This window comes from Myxine glutinosa, chromosome 2 (assembly GCF_964187855.1).
Source record: "Myxine glutinosa chromosome 2, kmMyxGlut1.1, whole genome shotgun sequence".
Classification (NCBI taxonomy): domain Eukaryota; kingdom Metazoa; phylum Chordata; class Myxini; order Myxiniformes; family Myxinidae; genus Myxine; species Myxine glutinosa.
Window position 1 is genome coordinate 131,071,884 of NC_136262.1, and position 23,303 is coordinate 131,095,186.

At 44.6% G+C, this 23,303-nt stretch overlaps 2 protein-coding genes across 6 annotated transcripts in view; one reads left to right on the top strand and one right to left on the bottom strand.

Annotated features, from left to right (window-relative positions):
- The window catches only part of LOC137421250 (b(0,+)-type amino acid transporter 1-like), a 212,450-nt gene extending 201,358 nt beyond the window's left edge, over positions 1–11,092 (top strand). For both annotated transcript variants that reach the window (XM_068107124.2, XM_068107125.2), the window contains exons 3-5: positions 2,532–2,660; positions 4,370–4,731; positions 10,002–11,092. In XM_068107124.2, the coding sequence (XP_067963225.2) occupies positions 2,532–2,660; positions 4,370–4,731; positions 10,002–10,241 (731 nt within the window). In that variant the 3' untranslated portion in view covers positions 10,242–11,092. The remainder of the gene's footprint in view (positions 1–2,531; positions 2,661–4,369; positions 4,732–10,001) is intronic.
- A 3,591-nt stretch (positions 11,093–14,683) lies between these two features.
- The window catches only part of LOC137421255 (tubulin polymerization-promoting protein family member 3), a 70,549-nt gene continuing 61,929 nt past the window's right edge, over positions 14,684–23,303 (bottom strand). For all 4 annotated transcript variants that reach the window (XM_068107130.2, XM_078771665.1, XM_068107131.2 and 1 more), the window contains 2 exons: positions 20,431–20,584; positions 14,684–17,249 (listed from right to left, as the gene is read on the bottom strand). In XM_068107130.2, coding sequence (XP_067963231.2) covers positions 17,034–17,249; positions 20,431–20,584 — 370 coding nt within the window. In that variant the 3' untranslated portion in view covers positions 14,684–17,033. The remainder of the gene's footprint in view (positions 17,250–20,430; positions 20,585–23,303) is intronic.

The following is a 23,303-nucleotide window of genomic DNA, read 5'->3' on the forward strand; positions in this document are numbered from 1 at the left end:
GGCCCTCCGGGGGAAGCCGGGCAAAGGTGACATCCCCTGGTCGGAGCCGATGGCCGCGGCGTTTGCAGGCGCAAAGCTGGCCTTGGCCAACGCCACCATGCTGGCGCACCCGGCGCCCGATGCACCGATCGCCCTCACCACCGACGCGTCGGACTACGCGGTGGGCGCGGTGCACGAGCAGTGGGTGCGTGGTGCCCAAGGCGTTTTTTAGCCGGCAGCTTCGCCCGCACGAACGCCGCTACAGCACCTTCGACCGCGAGCTGCTCGGGCTCCACCTGGCGGTCCGACACTTCCGCCATCTGCTCGAGGGCCGCCCGTTCACGGCTTTCGTTGATCACAAGCCCCTTGTGTTCGCGATGGCCAAGGTCGCCGAGCCATGGTCGGCCCGGCAGCAACGTCACCTCTCTGCCGTGTCCGAGTACACGACGGACATCCGTCACGTCGCGGGTAAAGACAACCCGGTGGCGGATTGCCTTTCCCGGTCCGTCGCGCACGCGGTCCACCTCGGGATCGACTATGCCCGGATGGCGGAGGACCAGACCGCCGACCCCGGCGTCCAGGCCTTGCGGTCTGCCGTCACGGGCCTCCGCGTCACAGAGGTGCCGTTCGACGTCGCGGGCGCGGCCCTCCTGTGCGACGTCTCCCTCGGCCGGCCTCGCCCCATCGTGCCCGCTGGCTGGCAGCGCCCGGTTTTCGACGCCATCCACGGCCTGTCCCACCCGGGCACGAAGGCCTCCCAGAAGCTCGTCACGGCGAAGTTCGTCTGGCATGGCCTCAGGAAGGAAGTCTGCGACTGGGCCAGGACGTGCCTCGCGTGCCAGCGCGCAAAGGTCCACCGCCACACCCAGGCCCCGTTTGCCCCGTTTACGGTGCCCGAGCGTCGGTTCGACCATGCCCACGTCGACTTGCTGGGACCTATGCCCCCCATCGCGGGGGTTCACCCACCTCCTCACCATGGTGGACCGCACCACACGGTGGCCAGAGGCTGTGCCATTGGCGGCGACGTCTGCGGCTGATGTGGCGCAAGCCTTCATCGCCACTTGGGTTGCCCGGTTCGGTGCCCCCTCGGACATCTCGTCCGACCGTGGCCCCCAGTTCATCTCGGAGCTCTGGGGCGCAGTGGCGCAAGGGCTCGGCGTCAAACTGCACTGCACCACAGCCTACCACCCCCAGGCCAACGGCCTGTGCGAGCGCTTTCATCGCTCGATGAAGGCCGCACTCCGGGCCAGCCTCCGCGACGGCAGCTGGGCCGACAGGCTCCCCTGGGTCCTGCTGGGCCTCAGGACGGTGCCCAAGGACGACCTGCGCGCGTCCTCGGCGGAGCTGGTCTTCGGACAACCGCTTCGGGTACCGGGCGAATTTATCCCCGACTCCACGGCTCCTTGGTCCGCGGCGCAACAGCGCTCCACCCTGCAGGAGACCGCCCAGAGGTTCGCCCCGGTGCCGACGGCACACCACGGTTGCCCGTCCTCCCACGTCGCCCCGGAGCTTCGCACGGCGGAGTACGTTTTCGTCCGGCATGACGCCCCCCGGGCACCGCTACGGCCCCCGTACGACGGGCCCTTCCACGTGCTGGAGACCGGGGACAAACATTTCACCGTGGACATCGGCGGTGCCCCGGATCGTATCTCCGTGGACCTCAAGCCGGCCCACCTCGATCTGGACCACCCCCCGCAAGCAGCTCTGCCTCTGCGTCGAGGCCGCCCCCCGGCGGTCAGACCCCTGGCATCCCCCAGCCCCGCCGTGCCGCTACCCCCCAGCCCTGCACGCATCGCCAGGGGGCGTTTCGGCCGGTCATCCGGCTTCCCCGCAAGCTCACCCTTCAGGTGCGCGGGAATTCTGGGGGGGCGCGTGTGGCGGGCACAAGGGTCAATAATTCCGCACACCAGTGGGTGGCGCGAGCGTCCAGGCGGGGAACTGAAATACATGCCCCGCCTTTCGGCCGATCGGCCATGCCCGGGGGCAAGGCGTGGCCTCGGGACATATATGCGGGCTCTAAGCTCGAGCCCGCCCAGTGCTGATATGCGAGCTTGTAATAAAGACTCTTGTTTGTATCCACGCGTTGTGGCGTACCTCTCTGGCAATCGACTCGTGTATGCACAGCACCACAGTAGTCTATATACCCCACATGGGTTAATAACCTTCCTGCCTCTAACGTGGAGTTCTTCCAAGGAGTTTTTCGTGGCATTTCTCCAAAGCCGCTTCTCATTACAAAAGTAATAACAACACTTTAGATAATAACATAATATTAATGATATTACGAAACAATATTCCAACTCCACAAGGAGTTTTGCAAATTGCAATATTGCCCCTCCCTCCCCCCCCTCCCCCATCCCCTCCCGTTCCCCCCACTCCCCTTCTGACACCCTCACGGAAGTAAATTTTACTGATCTTTTCAATGACCTGATGTAACATTAAAGTAATAGTCATAATAATTGGCAACAATAAGGATAATAACATGATTCCCTCTGCTGCTCCCGTAGTGAGAGGGTGTTCTAGTATTACAAAGACATGATTCATCTGGTGTGCAGAAGAGCTGAAACAAAGAGAGAAAAACCTCCCTCTCTGCATCATTGTGTCAATGACCCTGATCACAGTAATATACCTACTTGTGAACATGTCGTACCTCGCAGTGATGAGTCCAACGGAGATCACATCTGGTGAGATGGAAACATAACATCCATAAAGTTTTACACTCTCATTGCTCTGATCAAATCTTAATTCTTACACCGATACTGCCCACATGTACAAGACAGAATTGCTCACCGAGGTAACAATATTTTAAACATTTCACGCTGACTGACACTATAAGGAAGGTATGATGGATGCCCGCACTCGCTGCACCCTTTCCACTGCCTGCAATTGCTGCACTCTCACTATGGCCTGCACTTGCCACACCCTCACCACTGCCTGCACTTGCTGCACCCTCACCACTGCCTGCACTTGCTGTGCCCTCTCCACTGCCTGCACTTGCTCCACACTCAATACTGCCTGCAATTGCCACACCGTCATCACTGCCTGCACCCTCACCACTGCCTGCACTCGCTGTGCCATTTCCACTGCCTGCACTTGCTCCACACTCAATACTGCCTGCACTTGCCACACCATCATCACTGCCTGTACCCTCACCACTGCCTGCACTTGCTGCACCCTCACCACTGCCTGCACTTGCTGTGCCCTTTCCACTGCCTGCACTTGCTCCACACTCAATACTGCCTGCAATTGCCACACCATCATCACTGCCTGTACTCTCACCACTGCCTGCACTCGTTGCACCCTCAACTGTCTGCACCCTTTCCACTGCCTGCACCTTCTGCACTCTCACTACAGTCTGCACTTGCCACACCCTCATCACTGCCTGCACTTGCCACACCCTTATATATGCGTGCACTCACTGCACACTCACTTCTTCCTGTATTTACAACACGCTGACCACGACCTGTATTAATTACAGTCGTGGCCAAAAATATTGGCACCCTTGCACTTTTCCCAAATAATGCACCATTTCTTCCAGAAAATTGTTGAAATTAAAAACTATTTTGCTATCCACATTTGTATTTCTTTGGTTGTAGGTCTTAAATAAGTATTTCTTAACTAAAATGAGTCGGCCTGACATACACACTTCAACATAAAATAACACAATGACCTGCTAATCAAGCTGCTGCTAACACGAGTGCAACCTTAAACGATATCTACTATAAATGGATGAGTTGGTTGTGTGTGTGTGTGTGTGTGTGTGTGTGTGTGTGTGTGTGTGTGTGTGTGTGTGTGTGTGTGTGTGTGTGTGTGTGTGTGTGTGTCATACTTTTTGGGTCTATTAATTACGCATGTCTATTAATTGATTAAATATTACATAGTGTTGAAATTTAACTCTTTAGACGGCTGAGACCCCTTCGACCTTTGAAGACCCGAAAGACTCTGAGGACCCAACAGTTCCCAAGTACCCAAAATACCCTGAAGACCCAAAAGACCCAAAGGACCCAGAAGATCCAAAAGTTCCTGATCACCCAAAAGTCTGTTCATGACCCAAAAGACCCCGAATGGCCAAAAGACCCCCAGAACCCAAAATATCCTGAGGGCAATAAAGAACCCAAAGATTCAAAAGTCCCCAACGACCCAAAAGACCACGATGACCCAACAAAGACCAATGAAAATTTGGTCTAATGGATCAACGGGACCTCTAGTCAAATGAATATACCACACGTTACACATTACAAATACAAAAAACAACAAATAAGCACTTATCACATTCTGCTATAAGGAGTGCTGAATCCACGAGCTGTATATATCAATATAGTTATGGTGATTATGTTATGCCGAGAAAATGCGTTTAGATGAAAAATTCCATTTTTGACTTCTTCTTTTTTAGGTGCCGTGGGAATAACATGGGGAGTTCGGGTCCTTGGAAGTTGGTCTTCACTCATCCCTATAACTGTGCCCATCTCCATTCTGGGCTCACTAAGCAGCAGTTACTTAATAGTGGGACGTCTTACCTACGGAGCTGCTGGTGGTGCGATGGATGGGCCACTCGCAATGCTCAATATTAGGAACCTCACACCGGTGCCTGCCATTGGACTGAGTGCTGCTCTGTCTGTGGTATTTGTCCTTCTGACGAGCGTGCGCAACCTTCTAGCAACCTTGGGCTTCGTCACATGGTTACATGTCGGGCTTACTTGTGCTGCACTTCTGGTGCTTCGCTGGACAGAGAAGTCCCTGATCCGTCCATACAAGGTGGGACATTTGACGCAGTCAGTTTGTGTGTTTGTACAGATGTCTGTCCCCCTTCATAGCGGAATGTTTTAAAAGCCAATCTTTTAACACGAATGCGTGTTCCCTACGGTCGATTTTTGAAGATAAAACAGACTCGAAAAAACATTTTCCATAAAAGATAAATTGTGTCCGTTCTATTGGAATTGTAGACGGTGGCTTGCAAACCGAGCCTCAAGGGTGGTGTAAAGAAGCGTTTTTTTATTTTAAATAATAGATACAAGGTGCAGGTAGGTGAAATTCGCTGCTCGTGATGTGCAAAGTGCGTAGAGTAAAACGAGTGTTCATTTACGCCCGTAGGATGTCTAATAAATAAAGAAGATATAAAGACACCTGACACTAGGCCGAGGCATCAGACTTTGGCAAGCTGAGGCTGCATTGTCTGCACTGTCGAATAAACTGTTCCAACCCCTCATGTTTAACGGGATTTTTTACTTGTGTACAATAACAATGTACATTCAACAATTAGTATACAAACAGCACAATGGGAAGAAAATCTAACAGAAAAACATGATAGATCCGGTTCGGAAAACTTAACTTTGATTCAGGTGGAAGGAGCAGCTGTGGATTCAACCTACACATGGAGCAACCTTGAACCGGACGTCCCAATATGTGTTTGTGTGTTTGTTTAACTTTTATGCATTCCTGAACCGCTGTCCAAATGGAAAGAGTTGAAAACTGGGGGTTGAACTCGGGGATACACAGGGAGGTTTTAGGCAGTAAACAAAATTTGTAGTCCTGGTTCTGGGGAACACCCCATTCTCGTACCCACTCCCAGCCTCCACCTCAGCATCATTGGCTCGTACCCACTCCCGGCCTCTACCTCAGCATCGTCCACTCATAACCACTCTCGACCTCTACCACGGCATCATCCACTCGTAACCACTCCCCGCCTCTACCTCAACATCGTCCACTCGTAACCACTCCCGGCCTCTACCTCAGCTTGGTCCGCTCGTAACCACTCCCGGCCTCTACCTCGGCATCATCCACTCGTAACCACTCCCGGCCTCTACCTCGGCATGGTCCACTCGTAACCACTCCCGGTCTCTACCTCAGCATCATTGGCTCATACCCACTCCCGGCCTATACCTCGGCATCATTGGCTCGTACCCACTCCCGGCCCCTACCTCAGCATCATTGGCTCATACTCACTCCCGGCCCCTACCTCAGCATCATTGGCTCGTAACCACTCCCGGCCTTTACCTCAACATCATTGGCTCATACCCACTCCCGGCCTCTACCTCAGCATCATTGGCTCGTACCCACTCCTGGCCTCTACCTCAGCATCATTGGTTCGTACCCACTCCTGGCCTCTACCTCAGCATCATTGGCTCGTACCCACTCCCGGCCTTTACTCACCAACCTCCGGCGGAACCCATAAGGGTGAACACGTCCCATACCTTAGAAACAATTCATCGACTGGAATGGTTGAGTGTCCAGGACAAGTTGCGCTGGGTCCAGGACAAGTCGCGCTGGGTCCATGACAAGCTGCGCGTTGTCCAGAAAGAAGCAAGGGGAATGAAAGGCGAGGACACAGTGACACCATTAGGTACCTGTTGCATCGCACAGCTCCACTACACATTTCCGGCACCATATCGACACTCCACCAGCGTGGGACCTTAGTTGATGGCATTAGGTCCCCAACAGGTAACATGACATAAAAGGCGGGAAGACCCTGTTAGAACATATTTTGCCAACCGGTGTCCTGCGTCTGTCTGTCTATGTGTGGTGTGTCTGTCTGTGTGTCTCTGCATCTGTCTGTGTGTCCCTGCGTCTGTCTGTGTGTCTGGCTGGCTGTCGGTGTGTCTGTGTCTGTCTGTGTCTGTCTGCCTGTGTCTGTATGTGTGTCTGTCTGTGCCGTAACTTTTTTACCATTTGAGTTTTGTCATCAAATATTCAACAAAGCTTTATTATGATAATATGGAGAAGGAAAATTAATAATTTTTGTCAAAAGGTCAAAGGTCAGCGTTACATAAAATCATCAATTCCCATCCAACTGACCTGAAATTTCAATTACCATTTGGGTTTTGTTATCAAATTTTCAAGAAAGCTTTATTATGAGGATATGGAGAAGGCAAATTAATAATTTGATCAAAAGGTCAAGGTTGTGTAACATCGCCAATTTTCACCCGATTGACCTGAAATTTCAGAATTTGCATATTGCATCACTGAATTGGTTCACTAATCAAAAGCTACAAGCCGATTGTTTTTTTTTTAGATCAAAAGGTCAAAGGTCAAAGTTGCATAAAATCACAAATTTTCACCCGATTGACCTGAAATGTAAAGAATTTGCATACCGAGTCACTGAAGTGGTTCACCAATCAAAAGGTTTAAGTGGATTGTTTTTTTTATATCAGAAGGTCAAAAGCAAGGCTGCATAAAATCATCAATTTTCATTTTGTATTTTTTAAAACTGTTGTAGTTATTTTGAGCATCCAGAGGAAGAAGACGTCTGATAACAAAAGGATGCAGACGGGCTTTGCATTTTCAGATGCTTTCTAGTTTGGAACTTCAATGCAGAAATAGGCCATTCGACCAACCAAGCTCATGCAATGGTTGCCAACCTATGCTCTATCTTTTTTTTAAATGCTAAGTGTCAAGGAAGGGAGCACTCGGCAGGGGCCAGGTTTGAGCTGCCAACTTTCCAGACACAGAGCGGACACTCTAGGTAAGCCAGGTGTTGGCTTGATGGCAGCCGCCTTGAGATCTTAGGATCATGAGTTTAAGTCCCTGTCATACCGTTGAATTAACACCTGGAGGGTTGATTCAGCCTGTCATCCTTCAGAGGTTGGCAAAATGAGTTCCAGTGGATTAGTAAGACAATTGCAACAGCAGCACAGCTGTGCCCCCAAAAATGATGCAACCAGCAACCACAGGCCACCAACCACCACCAATGAAAAAGATGACGAAATAATGATGAGTTGCTTCATAATCGTCAAAAATCTGGCAACAATAAATAATTATTACCCACATTATTAGATTATTAGCCACCTTATCGGATTATTATCCACATTATTAGATTATTAGCCACCTTATTAGAATATGATCCTTATTAGATTATTAGCCACCTTATCGGATTATTACCCACATTATTAGATTATAAGCCACCTTATTAGAATATGATCCTTACTAGATTATTAGCCACCTTATCGGATTATTAGCCACATTCTTCGATTAGTAGCCACCTTATCGGATTATTAGCCACATTATTAGATTATAAGCCACCTTATTAGAATATGATCCTTATTAGATTATTAGCCACCTTATCGGATTATTACCCACATTATTAGATTATAAGCCACCTTATTAGAATATGATCCTTACTAGATTATTAGCCACCTTATCGGATTATTAGCCACATTCTTCGATTATTAGCCACCTTATCGGATTATTAGCCACATTATTAGATTATAAGCCACCTTATTAGAATATGATCCTTATTAGATTATTAGCCACCTTATCGGATTATTACCCACATTAGATTATTCGCCACCTTATTAGAATATGATCCTTATTAGATTATTAGCCACCATATCGGATTATTACCCACATTATTAGATTATAAGCCACCTTATTAGAATATGATCCTTATTAGATTATTAGCCACCTTATCGGATTATTACCCACATTATTAGATTATAAGCCACCTTATTAGAATATGATCCTTATTAGATTATTAGCCACCTTATCGGATTATTACCCACATTATTAGATTATAAGCCACCTTATTAGAATATGATCCTTATTAGATTATTAGCCACCTTATCGGATTATTACCCACATTATTAGATTATTAGCCACCTTATTAGATTATTAGCCACCTTATCGGATTCTTAGCTACATTATTAGATTATTAGCCACCTTATTAGATTATTAGCCACCTTATCGGATTATTACCCACATTATTAGATTATTAGCCACCTTATTAGATTATTAGCCACCTTATTAGATTATTAGCCACCTTATTACATTATTAGCCACCTTATTAGATTATTAGCCACCTTATCGGATTATTACCCACATTATTAGATTATTAGCCACCTTATTCGATTATTAGCCACCTTATCGGATTATTACCCACATTATTAGATTATTAGCCACCTTATTAGATTATTAGCCACCTTATCGGATTCTTAGCTACATTATTAGATTATTAGCCACCTTATTAGATTATTAGCCACCTTATCGGATTATTACCCACATTATTAGATTATTAGCCACCTTATTAGATTATTAGCCACCTTATTAGATTATTAGCCACCTTATTACATTATTAGCCACCTTATTAGATTATTAGCCACCTTATCGGATTATTACCCACATTATTAGATTATTAGCCACCTTATTCGATTATTAGCCACCTTATCGGATTCTTAGCTACATTATTAGATTATTAGCCACCTTATTACATTATTAGCCACCTTATTAGATTATTAGCCACCTTATCGGATTATTACCCACATTATTAGATTATTGGCCACCTTATTAGATTATTAGCCACCTTATCGGATTCTTAGCTACATTAGATTATTAGCCACCTTATTAGATTATTAGCCACCTTATCGGATTATTACCCACATTATTAGATTATTAGCCACCTTATTACATTATTAGCCACCTTATTAGAATATGATCCTTATTAGACTATTAGCCACCTTATCGGATTATTACCCACATTATTAGATTATTAGCCACCTTATTAGAATATGATCCTTATTAGATTATTAGCCACATTATTAGAATATGATCCTTATTAGATTATTAGCCACCTTATTAGAATATGATCCTTATTAGACTATTAGCCACCTTATCGGATTATTACCCACATTATTAGATTATTAGCCACATTATTAGAATATGATCCTTATTAGATTATTAGCCACCTTATCGGATTATTAGCCACATTATTAGATTATTAGCCACATTATTAGAATATGATCCTTATTAGATTATTAGCCACCTTATTAGAATATGATCCTTATTAGATTATTAGCCACATTATTAGAATATGATCCTTATTAGATATAATTAATTGGATAGGCGGGTGTGGCTGATCAAGACGTACAGATGTGGTGTGGAGTGGATGGGAGATTGGTGCAGCCTTAAAAGAAACCAGTAATAATAATAATTTGTGTAGTAATAACAATGTCAGCTTTGCACCTTGGATTGTTGTTGCCTCACACCATGCCAAGCAGAAAACGTTATGATGCTTCCATCCTTGTTGGTTCCGATAGGTGTTTCCAGTGTTACCATTGCTGACGGTGGCTACCTGTGGTTTCCTGGTTGTTGCTTCATTCACCTCTCCAGGCCTCGAGTACATCTATATTCTTGCCTTCATTTTCTGTGGAACATTTTACTACATCCCATGTGTTCATTTTGGCCTGACACCATTCAAGCAGATCAATTGCTGGATCCAACTTATTCTTGAGGTTGTCCCAGCTTCACCACAAAGTACAAATGAACACCAAAATTAAAGGTGTTATCTTTTAGGCTGGCATGTCAGAGGTATGGAGGAATGCATGCACGACCCCATAGCTTATACACAGTGCCTTTGGAAAATCCACACCTCCTTTCAAAATTTTCACTTTTTGTTGCCTTATGGCCTGGAATTAAAATGCATTAAATCAGGCTTTTTTCACCTTTATTTACACATCGTAACCCACAGCTTCCAAGTGAAAAACAAATTCTACAAATTTCAGAAAATTAATTAAATTCCAAAATGTAATTTCTCTATTGTCCCCATTCCCAAAACCCCTCACATCGGACGGATGAGTCCTCCGAAGCCCGGCAGAGCATCGCGTGGGTCGGACAGGGCCGTGGTGCTGTTCCTGAACATATGCCAATGAAGAGGCGGGAGCAGGCATGAGGAGCAGATTCAGGCACTGCGGTCTTTTAACGGTCGTTTCAGCCGGAGCAATCGCAGGTTCGCTAGGGCACGTCCTAGTCCCCTTTCGTTCTCTACCATCATTCTGTACACCTTCCCTCACTACCCAAGCTCTCTCATTCCTCGGGTGCCCGGATCCAGTAACATATTTGAAGTAAGTGATTGTTCCAAATTTTCCAGGGCAGAAAAATAGGTACATGTAATGGGAAATGTATGTGTTTTTATATTTGCTTAAATTGAGAGTGATGATGTAGATTATTTTTCCAGCCATTTACTCTCTCTTCTGAATTTTCCCAACATGGATTGCATTGGGATTTCTTCCCGCTGCTCTATTTTCTCTCATTTGAATATCTCCCTCCGTTTCCCTTTTATTTCTTCTCATCATCCTTCCATTCATTTCTCACTCTTTTGCTTCTTTAATAAAATCATGCAATTCTTGAATGTGTCCTGATTTATCCTGCTTGTGGACCATATAATGCGGAACATGGCGTTGGTTCACTCGGCCAATTAGGTAATAAACTACTGTGTAGTCACAGCATGGTTCCCCTCTGCCTCACCCAACTCACCGGCACGGTAAACCAACGTTGGCTGCAGAGATCCAGACAGAGTTGTGTTGCAGATGGCGTCCGCAGATGCCGTCCGTCATACTTTCAAAACATTATTTTTCACACTGAATCCCTTGAAGCCATGAACAATTTGAGGGCAAAGTTTCCCCATGCACCATTCATACAGGAACGGGTAACTTCCTTCCAATACTCCTCAACATTACATAGACTCCAAGCTGTTACAGTGTTAGTGTTAGTCATCCCTTATTGTGAAGGCCTTCCCGAATTCCTTTACAGTCATCTGATCATTATCAGTTGATTTCGCCAGGTTTGCAAATGTTCTCTTTCATGTCGTCCTAAAACATCCATTTTTACTTCAATAGCGACGGCCTTCCTCTCTCTTTTGTTCACATTACCAACCTTGCTACTCCACGGATGCTTTCCAGTCATGATTGCAAGAGTTACGCCTATTAGTGGCACAATTCACGTGCAAAATGGGAAACACATCACTACACGCACAACGCTAACATGGAGGGTTTCCCCGAAACTGAGGGAGGGAAGGCGAGGGAGAGGGAAGGCAAACTAGCCAGCATCCGGGTGTTATCGCGAACACATTTTCATGTTGTTCAGTGTGAAAATTTCATCACAGAGTTACTCACGCACTCGAGTCATGCAATTCCAATCGCTGGTGAACATAAATTGAAAAATGCTATAAATAGCAGGCACGCACTAAACAGACAGAACGCACTTATCGTACTGGAACTGGATTGTATGCCACTAATAATGTGGTGGTTTCACACGCCAGGAAATGGTTGTGTTTTTTTAAATTGAAATCGTTTTTTTTTTTTTACTAGCATTAAAATCTATACATACTAGGGCGTGCCCGCACGTACGTGCTTGCCCGTACGTGCTTGCCCAAAAACATGCGTGCAAACAACAACAAAAAAAAACTTTGAAACCACGTGGCAGTAACGACCACAGAACCCCCCCCCCCTCTATTTACATGAAATGGTTTGGTCCATTCGCAAAACCACAGAACCCCCCCCTCTATTTACATGAAATGGTTTGGTCCATTCGCAAAGCCAAAGCGAACGGCTTGCGAGTATGGTGACCATACCTTGGGAACCACTTGTCCGATTAATTTCAAACCTTGAAAAGGCACATCCTCGGGTCCCCAGCAATATACCTGGCAAGTTTCAAGTATATCGGACCGGTAGTTGTCGAGAAACAGCGGTCGCATACAGACAGACACACACACAGAGATTACTGGAATTATAGATAGATTGTTACATTTGTGGGGGGTAGAAGATGAAATACCCCAATACAGATAGTATTGTGTGGTATTAGCATGGATCGCATGCAAGTAGGACGCCCATCTCATCTTGATGTATGTAAGTAGAAAAACTGTGAGCCTAAGGTTTTTTTAATGTGTTTTTCACATTGGGGGGGAGGGAGGGGTGTTAATAGGCAAATACATGCTTATTAGGTAGGGTCTATAGCCCAGCGGCTAAGTCGAAAAATATTTCACTTTGTGGAGAAATTATGAAACTTTGCAGACAGGTGGAGGACCCCAGTAGGAACATTTTTTGATTAGGACCCAACTCTGAAACACCCCCTGGTGGCCGATAGAAATACGATTGCAGTGGCTCTCTCTCTGGTGCTGGCTTTGTGGCGGACAGTCACATTTTCTCATGTGCGATTGTGGGGAGAACTTTCGGAGCTCGGGTGGACTTTTGCGATCATGAGGAGGTGTTCGTGGCGGTTTGTGGGTTTGCCTTGTGCTTCCCCGGATGGCTGAGGGACCCGAGGGAGGACTGGCCTCAAAAAAAGACCTCACATTTGTGGTGCCGAGGAGCGGCCATCTTGTGTGCTTCCCGCCTGTGGGGCTTCGAGCTTCGACGACCAGCAAGCTCCTAAAAGTCTTGTTGAGCAAGCAGAGTGCCGGCCGATATAACAAGAACATTGTTTTTTTTTGTCATTCCCCTGTCTGTTTTTGAGTCTGCGTGTGGAGGTACCTCAATTAGGATTTTCGATTTACCTCACCATTCATTTTATTTCCGTGATTTAATTTCACCGAAACCATTATTGTGCATATAATTGGTTGTGTTGTGTTTCTGTGTTCGTGGGTTTCAGATCTAACCACGTGAGCTCCTTGCAGGTAAGCATCCCCATTGCCTTTTGTCCTGCGCATGCCGAAAATTGCCGCCAATAAAGAATAAAGACCTACCGGCTATCCGTCCAAGGCTGGTCTTCATCGGCCACGGACCTGACAATATTCTTTATTGAAATGTATCGCAATGTGTCCACTTCAGAATATCTTGGGTCATTATGGGCCCCTTCTGATTGTGGGCCTCGCCCAGAGGTGGGCCAAAATGGCACTGCTCTTGCACCAGCTCGCTATGTGGTGATCATCATTACCAAGATTGGTGAATTTCTGCCCAATCCTTTAGAAGGACATAGCATGATGGACAGACAGACGGACAAAGCCGATTACAATACTCCTCCTCCCACCGTTTTTTTTTTCTCCAAAAAGTCTGGGGATAAATATGAACAAGTCGGGTAAAAGACTTTCAAACAGATAAATATAACGGGAGAAATATAAGGAACAGAGAAGAAAGGGTGAACTCCAGGTGAAACAAAGAACCGATCTCCATGGTTACGCTTCTGGCTAAATAAATTAAATGCTGTTTATGGAGTGAAGCATTGATCCAAGTTGGAAAAACAAAGCTCGAGGGAAAATACTTTGTTTTGTCTGCAATCTGTAAATAAACATGCTTACTTTTCAACTTCCCATATACTAAGCAAGATTTTAAAATTTGCAACCCATTATGGATGTTTTACAAATCAACCGATAAGGCACCGGTTAGTGGATTACAACAGTGACATGGCTTTAAAATATCAGAATACCTGCAGTAGAATGGTCAATCTTACAGTTGACCCATAAAGAGAATTTGCCCAGGGTGCTAGCATGTATGATTGATAGTAAGGAACATGGGGAGAGGGAGGGAAATCCTTTATTACAACAGATGTTGTCAGAATGGAATTGGTTGCCCTTCATAGCCGAAGGTCATTCTCGGGAAACGTACGAGCCACCTGGTCAATTATATAGTGCAGAAGCTGCTGCCCCGCCAACAACCGCAGCCTAAGATAGCAAGCAGTGTAAACGGCTGTTGTGAAAACACCGAGAAGAGCAGACCACTTACTGCCCACAGATCAAGGAAGAAATTTGTGCTTCGTCCAGAGTGCCAGCACCATAACATCTTTAACGACACCGTGAGATCTTCAACGTTCACCGACGAATGATAGCAGATGGGCCACCTAGTTTAATGTCTATGTGAGAGAAGGTACACAAAATGATGAATCGGGGTGCCGTTTTACAGCCGGCTCGGGATTCAACGCCAGGTTAGCCGGCTCGGAGTCGGGCGCAGATACTTCGACGCTATCCCGGTAGCCAACATTATGTTTTGCATCACGCATCGTAGTCAAGTTTGAATTGCAATAAATTAATGGTTTTATTTCACTTGAAGAAAAACTAAATCATATAGTTGCAAAAGTTTGACCACTTACAGTGGGAAGCAGTTCAAGCAATATTGCGTCAAAATGTTGAAAAGCACCGAAGCAAAGCTTCACGGACATCATTCCCTTCACCTATATCATGCAAATATTGTACTTTTAGTTGCTGTTGACCTTCAGTCTGCCATTCCGTACGAAAGCCACAACTGTGCATTTCGCAAAAGGTTGTTGTAGACAAGAAGCCATAATCACGTGCTGCACTATAATCTAACTACAGTCATTCCTTTTCATTAGACACCTCACTATATATTCCAGTCTGCGAAAAGCATTTTCTCTTGGAGCTGCTCTGCTCCTGTGTGCACCCTTCCAGTGTCGGGAAATGCGTGCCTTGCACTGCTTCAGGATTACTGCATTTTTAAAGTTAAAGCCAGGCCAAGGCACAGATACCAGCAAACTTCTTGCAATTGCCTTAAACAGCATGCTGGTGATACATCGATACAAAAATAGCTGGTACAATTTCATTTGGTTCAAACTTCCCCAATCATTTGTAGAAATGGCACGTATATTAAAAACAACTCCTTTTGTTGAAATGGTGGCAAGAAAGAGTGGGTATATTAAAATAAAAAACGTAGTCATTAGCCTTTAAACCACATATCAACTGTTGTCTGGAAGTGAAGACAAATGGTGGAAGCAGGTGTTGTGGGGGAGGGCGAAAGATTTACGAGATCGGAAAAATGAAACTACAAATTCCCCGAAGGTTGGAGATGAAGGATGCTAAACTGCTTCACAAATTCATCGTGTTGATAAAGCTTTACCGAAAGCTGAATCTCATCCAAAAAAAACCCAAAAACATACAAATACTGTGCAGACAAGTAATTTGCATTTATACCACCACCAATGACGCGTTATCTTAGGTATACCATAAAAAATCCAAAGCATATTGTGAGTATGTGGTGAAAGCTGCAGATGACCTAACTCACCTAATTTAGCCGAACGTAATTTGAATAAGATCCTAGAAAACGTTGATGCTACATCACATCATAGACCAGACTACATTTGCAGTACAACTTGCACTCAGCACCAATTCTTTCAAAGGAACATGATACCTGCACTTCAAAAAAAAACTACAATGAGGTGGCAGCTCCTTACCATAAAAAAAAGAGATGAAAAAAGAAAAGAAACAATCTGTACAAATGAGCAAAAGCTTTGAATGCGAAATTGTGCTTACATCCACCGAAGCTGTCAAACAGGAAGTCTCTGAAAACAAATAAAGCACGTAAAACGGTAAAAGCGTCAAAAATAATAATCAAATAAAACGCCAACAAAATATTTTCAGTATTCCCCTGTCCAATGGAATTAGGCTGACAGTGTAGACTGGAGGCCACGTTTTCAACCTTTCTAGCACAGCTTTGATTCCCAACGAGATGCGACACGTACAATCATCCTAGTGCTTCATGGGCACAGAGTTGCATCACCGAGTAAACAGTCCTTCATGGGGGACGTTAAGTGGAGTATCCCGCTGGCAGAGGTTGAGATTCCATGGTGTTTTTGAAAAGGGTAGGTCATTGTGTGCCAGACCCTTGCCAAATTCCAAATTACTGCCCCGATGCGCAGGGTAATCAAATCGGTAGTACATGTGCACCTTCGTCAGGATACAATTATCGGGACAAATCCATAATCAAATCCCAATCCAATATGCTTTTGATTAAAGAAAAAAAAATTACTCGAAGAAGATTGGAAATTGAAGCGTTCGATATAGGAATGAACAAGAAGCGTTAGAGGCAAAACAACTTGATAAGTTGCGGAGAGAATGTTGAAGCAGACAAAGTGTACTTGATTATAGAGAAGCATTTGCTCACAAAGCCGGTACGTTGAGGAAAATGAACAAGCTAAGCATTTAAGCCCCATGTGTTATTACGCCATGATGTCAACGATAATTTGTAGATGCTGCAGTATTTATAGGATTTGGCAGTTGTATGATCAAAAGGAATTTCCCTTTTAACTGTAATGGACAGAGAAAGCAGGCATTGAACCAAAGCAAAGTTTGCATTTCTTAAGTCAATGTCCGCAACTCCAACTGTACCAATAACCTGAGAAAATCATTCTCTTTCTATGGCCAAATTGTAACGCGTCTCTGCTCGAGATGCCTGCAAGTGCATGTGAATGATACGAATAATAAAATGGCAAAAAGGAACGATACAATACATTCAGGCTCGATATGGCCGTATATACAAGCAGCAGTGGCTGGCAGGTGTCTGTTCACAGCACAACATTAGGATTCGGAGTCCATATTGGCCAATAAAAAAAGATTACGCTTCCATGGACTAATTCTTGCTGCAGGTTGGGGAATCAATTCCCTTTACCTTCTGGTCATAAGTCCCAGCATCCCTATACCCTTCCACATAGCCCCTCTGGTCTGGGATGTCCTCCCGTCCTGCTTTGCCACGACCGTGACCAGCCTCGTCGAAGCGCAGCCGATGCATGCCGGTGTACTTGCTGGTGTCGGTAAGACGACTCACGGCACCAACATTCTTCACTTTCTGCCAGGAAAACAATTGCATGTTGTTTACAAGACAACAATTTACACAATCATAAATAACTAGTAAAGATACCACTATATAAAAAAGCCTTCTATTCTTGTGCTGGTTGAAAGATCTCAAAAATGGCAGGTTATACATTTCATAACAGCAAATATAATTTTTTTCAGAAGCAATTGAGGCAGCACTCGATTGCCTATACACTGCCCAGTCCATTTTCTGTCCCTTTGAATTTGAAAATTTTTTTCCCGCAGGTTTGGGTTTGGATTAATTAACATTTACTTTATTTTTTTTTCTCTCCAAGGAGTGTTTCTAGGAGGGACAGATAGAATTATCCCATTCTATATACATAGATACCATGTCATCTACAAAGAAAGAGAAAACACCACTGCTAACACAATTCATTCAATGACAATTTGAAACATTACATAAAACAAACAAAAAAAACAACCTAATTTCACACTTGGAGCATTGATATTTTTGAATCACAATCACCTTCTAACATCAACAAGTACAAAAAGTTTTAATTAAAACAAAAGCCGCGTCGATGTTACACAATGCCTAGATGCAGCTGTGCTTATAACGTCGATGTTATAGGCACAGGACATTCCTATTGATTCGATTACTTGATGTTATTTTTGTGCAAAGTGAAAATATATCTCGGCAATTTCCCGTGTGTGGCGACGAATTTTTTATATATCTCGGCATTTTCCCGTCTGTTATTTCAGGCGGTGTATGACTGACCATGCCGCGATTTAAAAAAAATATATCTCGGCAATTTCCCGTATGTGGCGACACGTGAACGAAGCTATGCTCCTCTCTCCACATTATTGTGACGATGTATAAATTAAATATTTCATCGTGACGATTGTCATCAAATGGACGAATTTTTAATATATCTCGGCATTTTCCCGTTTGTTATTTCAGGCGGTGTATGACTGACCATGCCGCGATTTAAACAAATATATATATCTCGGCATTTTCCCGTCTGTTATTTCAGGCGGTGTATGACTGAGCATGCAGCGATTTAAACAAAATATATATATCTCGGCATTTTCCCGTCTGTTATTTCGGGCGGTGTATGCCTGACCATGCCGCGATCTAAAAAAAATATATCTCAATGGACTTGAAGTTACAGGCCTTTGAGAATTCATTTCGTTCTATAAAGGGCAACTTTCATCGGATTTTCTTCCCGTTTTTTTTCAACCGAGTCTAAAACTATGTTAGCGACTGTGAAAAATGAAATGATATATCGAATTTGATTTGAAATAAAACTGTGTGAGAGAGGAAGACACCACGGGCCTACACAACTGGCCTCAAAGCTATGCGAGTTAATAAAATGGTGGATATTTGTTTATATGAAGCCTCTCCCAAAATGGGTGGAGCTATGGTTCCCAGAATGGGTGGAGCTTTGAGGTTTTGTCTTCTCTGCAAGAAGAAGAAGAAGAAGAAGAACAAGAAGAAGAAGAAGAAGAACAACAGCAGAGGGCACTCTATGAGCAGCGTCTGCGACGCGGCTAAAAAGCAATGTACGAAATGTAATATGGGCCAAATTAACCAACAACTTATTTAAACTTATGGTTAAACTGCCAAAATCAAGACTCTCTGCTCACCTTCACTCCTTCATTCCTCTTTTCTCCCACCTCTGGAACAAACTCCCTCACTCTCTTCAATCCCACTCCACCCTCCAGGTCTTCAAAACAGCTGTTCACCACCATCTCTCATCTTCCCCCATCCAAAACCTTGATCTTTTCTACCCCCGCTAATTTCACCCCAAATCCACTTTTTTGAAATACCAACTTCTTTCCTGGAAGTCCTTGGTGTCCTTGTGTTTATACTTCTCCCACCCCCTCCCCCTTCCCACGCCGCCTCCGCCCAAGCCCTCTCCCTCCCACACATTCCTGATGTCCCTGCTCTCAAATGTTGTGTTTATGTGCTTCCCCTTCTCTCCCCATCGTCTACCACTCCCCTTTTTATATACTATGTTTGTTTGTCTGTTTGATTTGTTTGTGTGATAAATGTTAGCTCTTTCACGAGCCTCGATTCTGTATACCAAAAAAAAAAAGAAAAAAAAAAGTGCATATTGCCTTGTGTTTTGCATATCAAATAACTAGAGCGAAGTTGATTGCGTGCCACGCTTCCCACCTAAAGCAAAGTTGAAAGATGGCAAAAAGTTCCAGCAGGAATGACTCAATATCAAATATAGAGTAAAATTTTTCTGGTTTTAACTCCTGTGACCCTAAGTCTCCATCCTTGGGGCATGAACCCAGAGTCAAATCAAAAAAATCGTTACATATTAATTTCATGCGTCCCTCTTCCCCCCCCCTCCCAATGTTGATTGCATATGCAAAGTTTCATTACCTCCGCTACCAAAGGTGGATGGAGGTTATGTTTTTATCTGTCTGTCTGTTTGTTTGTCTGTGAACAAAATATCTCGAAAAGTTGTGGACGGATTCGGACGAAATTTGGTGGAGAGATTGGGTATATGACACGGACTAATTGATTAGATTTTGGTGAAGATCCGGATCTGGATCTGAGATCCTGAGACTGGGATCTGGAATATTAACCTGAGATCCATACCAATAGGTGAAAATTGGATAATCAACTAAGTATCAAGAAATGTCCGTGGGTGGGCGGAAAAATTCTTTTGTACCCACGAAAAACCACGAATACGTGGGACACAGGGCCGCGAATGTAGAAGCAGGTCACATTTTATCAACAGCGAATACGTGGGACCCGCAAATGTCGGGATCCGACTGTATGTCATTTTTGGCCATATCTCTCAACAGTTAAAAATAACTTGAAGTATTCCAGTATCCGGATCCCAATCTTCACCAAAATCTAATCAATTTGTCCGTGTCACACACCCAACCTGTCCACTAAATTTTGTCCTAATCCGTCTACAACTATCTGAGATATCCGTCTCACAGGCAAACGCGAACAGGGGTGAAAAGATAACCTCCGTCCACCTTTGGTGGTGGGGGTGATGGTGTACTTGTTTGAAACATAAGGTCAAACAGTGGATTAAATGTCCTCACTTGAATTAAACTTGCAATTGTCAAAAACAACAAAACCAAGGAAATTGCAGGGATTTTCAATGGCTACGATTTTTTTCCCGAACTGGTGAGAAAATCTGTAGCAATTGGAATGTATGCAAGACCTAGGAGAGGCTCCGTTCATGTACCGTAATTCCATGCACAATAGGAGCCTTTCCCGCAACAAGACGCAGCAACTCCTGGAAAGCGTCATCCTTTTTCTGCTCTTTGAATCGCTTCCAAGAGAGTTGGCGCAGGGCTTCAAGGAACTCCTCAAAAGAGATCACTCGTGCACTCTTTTGCCTATCAAAGAAAGGAAGAAGGCAATATTTTACACCAATGTGCAAGAGGGAATTGAATAGTAAAGAAAGATACAAGGATATACTGGAGTTGCTTTCAATTATCAAGGCTTCAAAGCAGTAACATAGAATTGAAAGAAGGAACGATGCACACACATTCAAGGTTAGTAATTTTGAAACCAGCAAAATGACAAACCAATACCAAAAGCTGTTCTTCTTAGCGGGTTGTTATCGACTTAATTTTGGTTGGGTAGGAAGGGTTCACGTGGTGGTCACAAGTGTGGCAAATCCACCAATCATCGCCCCAAATAGCTTAAGACAAATATTATGAATTTGGCTATGGTGCGGCAATAACTTATCTACTTATATGATTGAAAAACACTGTGGGATATTTAACATCCACCCACTAATGCGAGGAGACAAGTACCCAGCATATCATCCATCCAAGGGATGGATACCTTTGTGACGCCACACCATGAATGCCACATTTGGTTCATCAAAATCTACCAAACTCCAACTCCACTAACGACCAGTGCTGACAGACAGGTCCTCCGGAATAACATCCGTTAGATGGACGGCGATGCATCGCCCTGCGTGAGAAACACCAGGGTGGCAGTTTTATAGTTGGGCCGAGCTTTAAAACCAGGCTAGCAGAGTGCAACGGCAATTGCACATTCTGGGATCATTGAAAGAAAAGGTAAAAGAGAAACCGGTCCAAATTTTTACTTTATATCGAGTCAATGTTATTTATTTTCAAGATGAAATTGCTATGGCATGTTTAAGTGAACATGAAACTAAAGATTATTCAATGGAGTAATTGAGTATGTGCAGAAGAGCACTATGAATAATAATAATAATAATAATAACAATAATAATAATAATAATAAACTTGAACAGCACTCGGAAGAGCGCAAACCTCTGCCAGGCTGAACAGTTTACGTTTTGTATCTCACCAACAGGTGTAACTGCATCAAGACGTGAATCCAAATCCAATTGGCTTGTTCTGGTCACCTGACCAACCCATCCACCAAGTTTTGTCATAATTGGTCCACAAGTTTTTTAAAATATATATAATAATAATAATAATAATAATAATACATTTATTTTATATAGCGCTTTTCAAGAAGCCCAAAGACGCTTTGACAGAGTACAAAAAACAAGTGCAAAAAGACAAAAATCAATAGGTAAATAATCAAAACAAAAGGAAGGAGAAGGAGAAGAGATAGTCAGGGGTTAAATGCTGTGGGTTAAATGTTGAATGCAGTGTTGAACAGGTGGGTCTTGAGTGATGTTTTGAATGTGAGTGTTGTGAAATCAATCAAGTCCACAACTTTGTCCCATAGGTAGGTTTAATAACAATCAGATCTCTGGCATCATCCTGTAAAATAAAATCATGCAATATATATCAGGATCTTGGCATCATATAGGAAGGATCGATAATAGTAGTCAATGCAAGCAAGCCTAGAATATGAGTGGGTACATACCATCCGAGTCTACATGTCATAGAATAATGTCGCAGGAGTGGCCCGAGGTCGCGGACGTCCGAGGTCTTAGAGACGCCTCTCAGTGGTTTAAGCGAGCATCACACCTGGGTTCAACTTTGATACTGTTGCGGATATGAGGACTGTATTTTTTTATTGTGTGTATTATTATTATTGTTATTCTGCGCCTCCTGCCTCCGGAGCTGTGTAAAGGTCAAAGGGCGTCCCATAATTAGTCCATAAAGCATCCACACCACAGCCAATCATAGAATACCCCTGTTCAATAGCTTATATCTTATTATGTGTTTTAGGGTAAGGCTGTGTCTCCCATTAATTGAAATACTCCATTGCACCAGTGAAAGAAATAGATTCCCTTCATTCCCACTCCCAAAACTTCCATTCCCTCTTTTCGTCAAATGCCATTCGCATTGCCAACCAACAATTGCCGCCATTGGCCACGAGGCAGGGTTGGGGAAGAAAGGCGGGTCCCCACCTCGTCATAGAGGGGAGGAGTGAGTCAGCCCCACTTAACCAACCACGAACAAGGGGTTGGACTTGGAGAGAGTGTGGAGAGAAACATCGAGGAGGTTCGCGAAGGTTGAGGGGCGGGGCCTATATAACCCGCAGCTAGGGCGTTTCCCAAAGAGATGAGCTTTTACAGAGAGACGAGAGGAAGTCCAAGCGGTTGAGTCCAAGAGAGGTGCTTTGGGTTGAGTCCAAGAGAGGCGCTTTGAGTTGAGTCCGAGAGAAGTCCAGAGTTGAGCTGCAGCTCGAGCCACCGAAACTGCATTTACTGCAGCTCGAGCCACCGAAACTGCATTTACTGCAGCTCGAGCCACCGAAACTGCACTTACTGCAGCTGGAGCCACCGAAACTGCAGCCACAGCAGCGTGAGGCCTGGACGGCAGTTTGGAGCAGGGCCGCGAAGGAGCGGCGGCTGCCCAACGAGTCGATCGATTGCAGGACCAGTTGGACCTCCCTATCCCGCCAGCCATCCATCTCCCGCCAGTCCTATCATCATTCCCCGCGTGAGTCTGTCCTTGTTTGTTCTGTCCCTGGGTTAATTAAGACTGTAGGTAAGCTAGCGTTGCACTGTGTATCTAATATCTTCTGTAAACAAACGTGACTGCTTTCTTCCTGCTTATATGTGTAAATAATAAATCCAATTACTCTTCTGTACGTCTTCTTCCTCTTTGTATTCGGTCGCTTTAGAGTTTTCCATATTGGGCAGCCGCGGTGCGA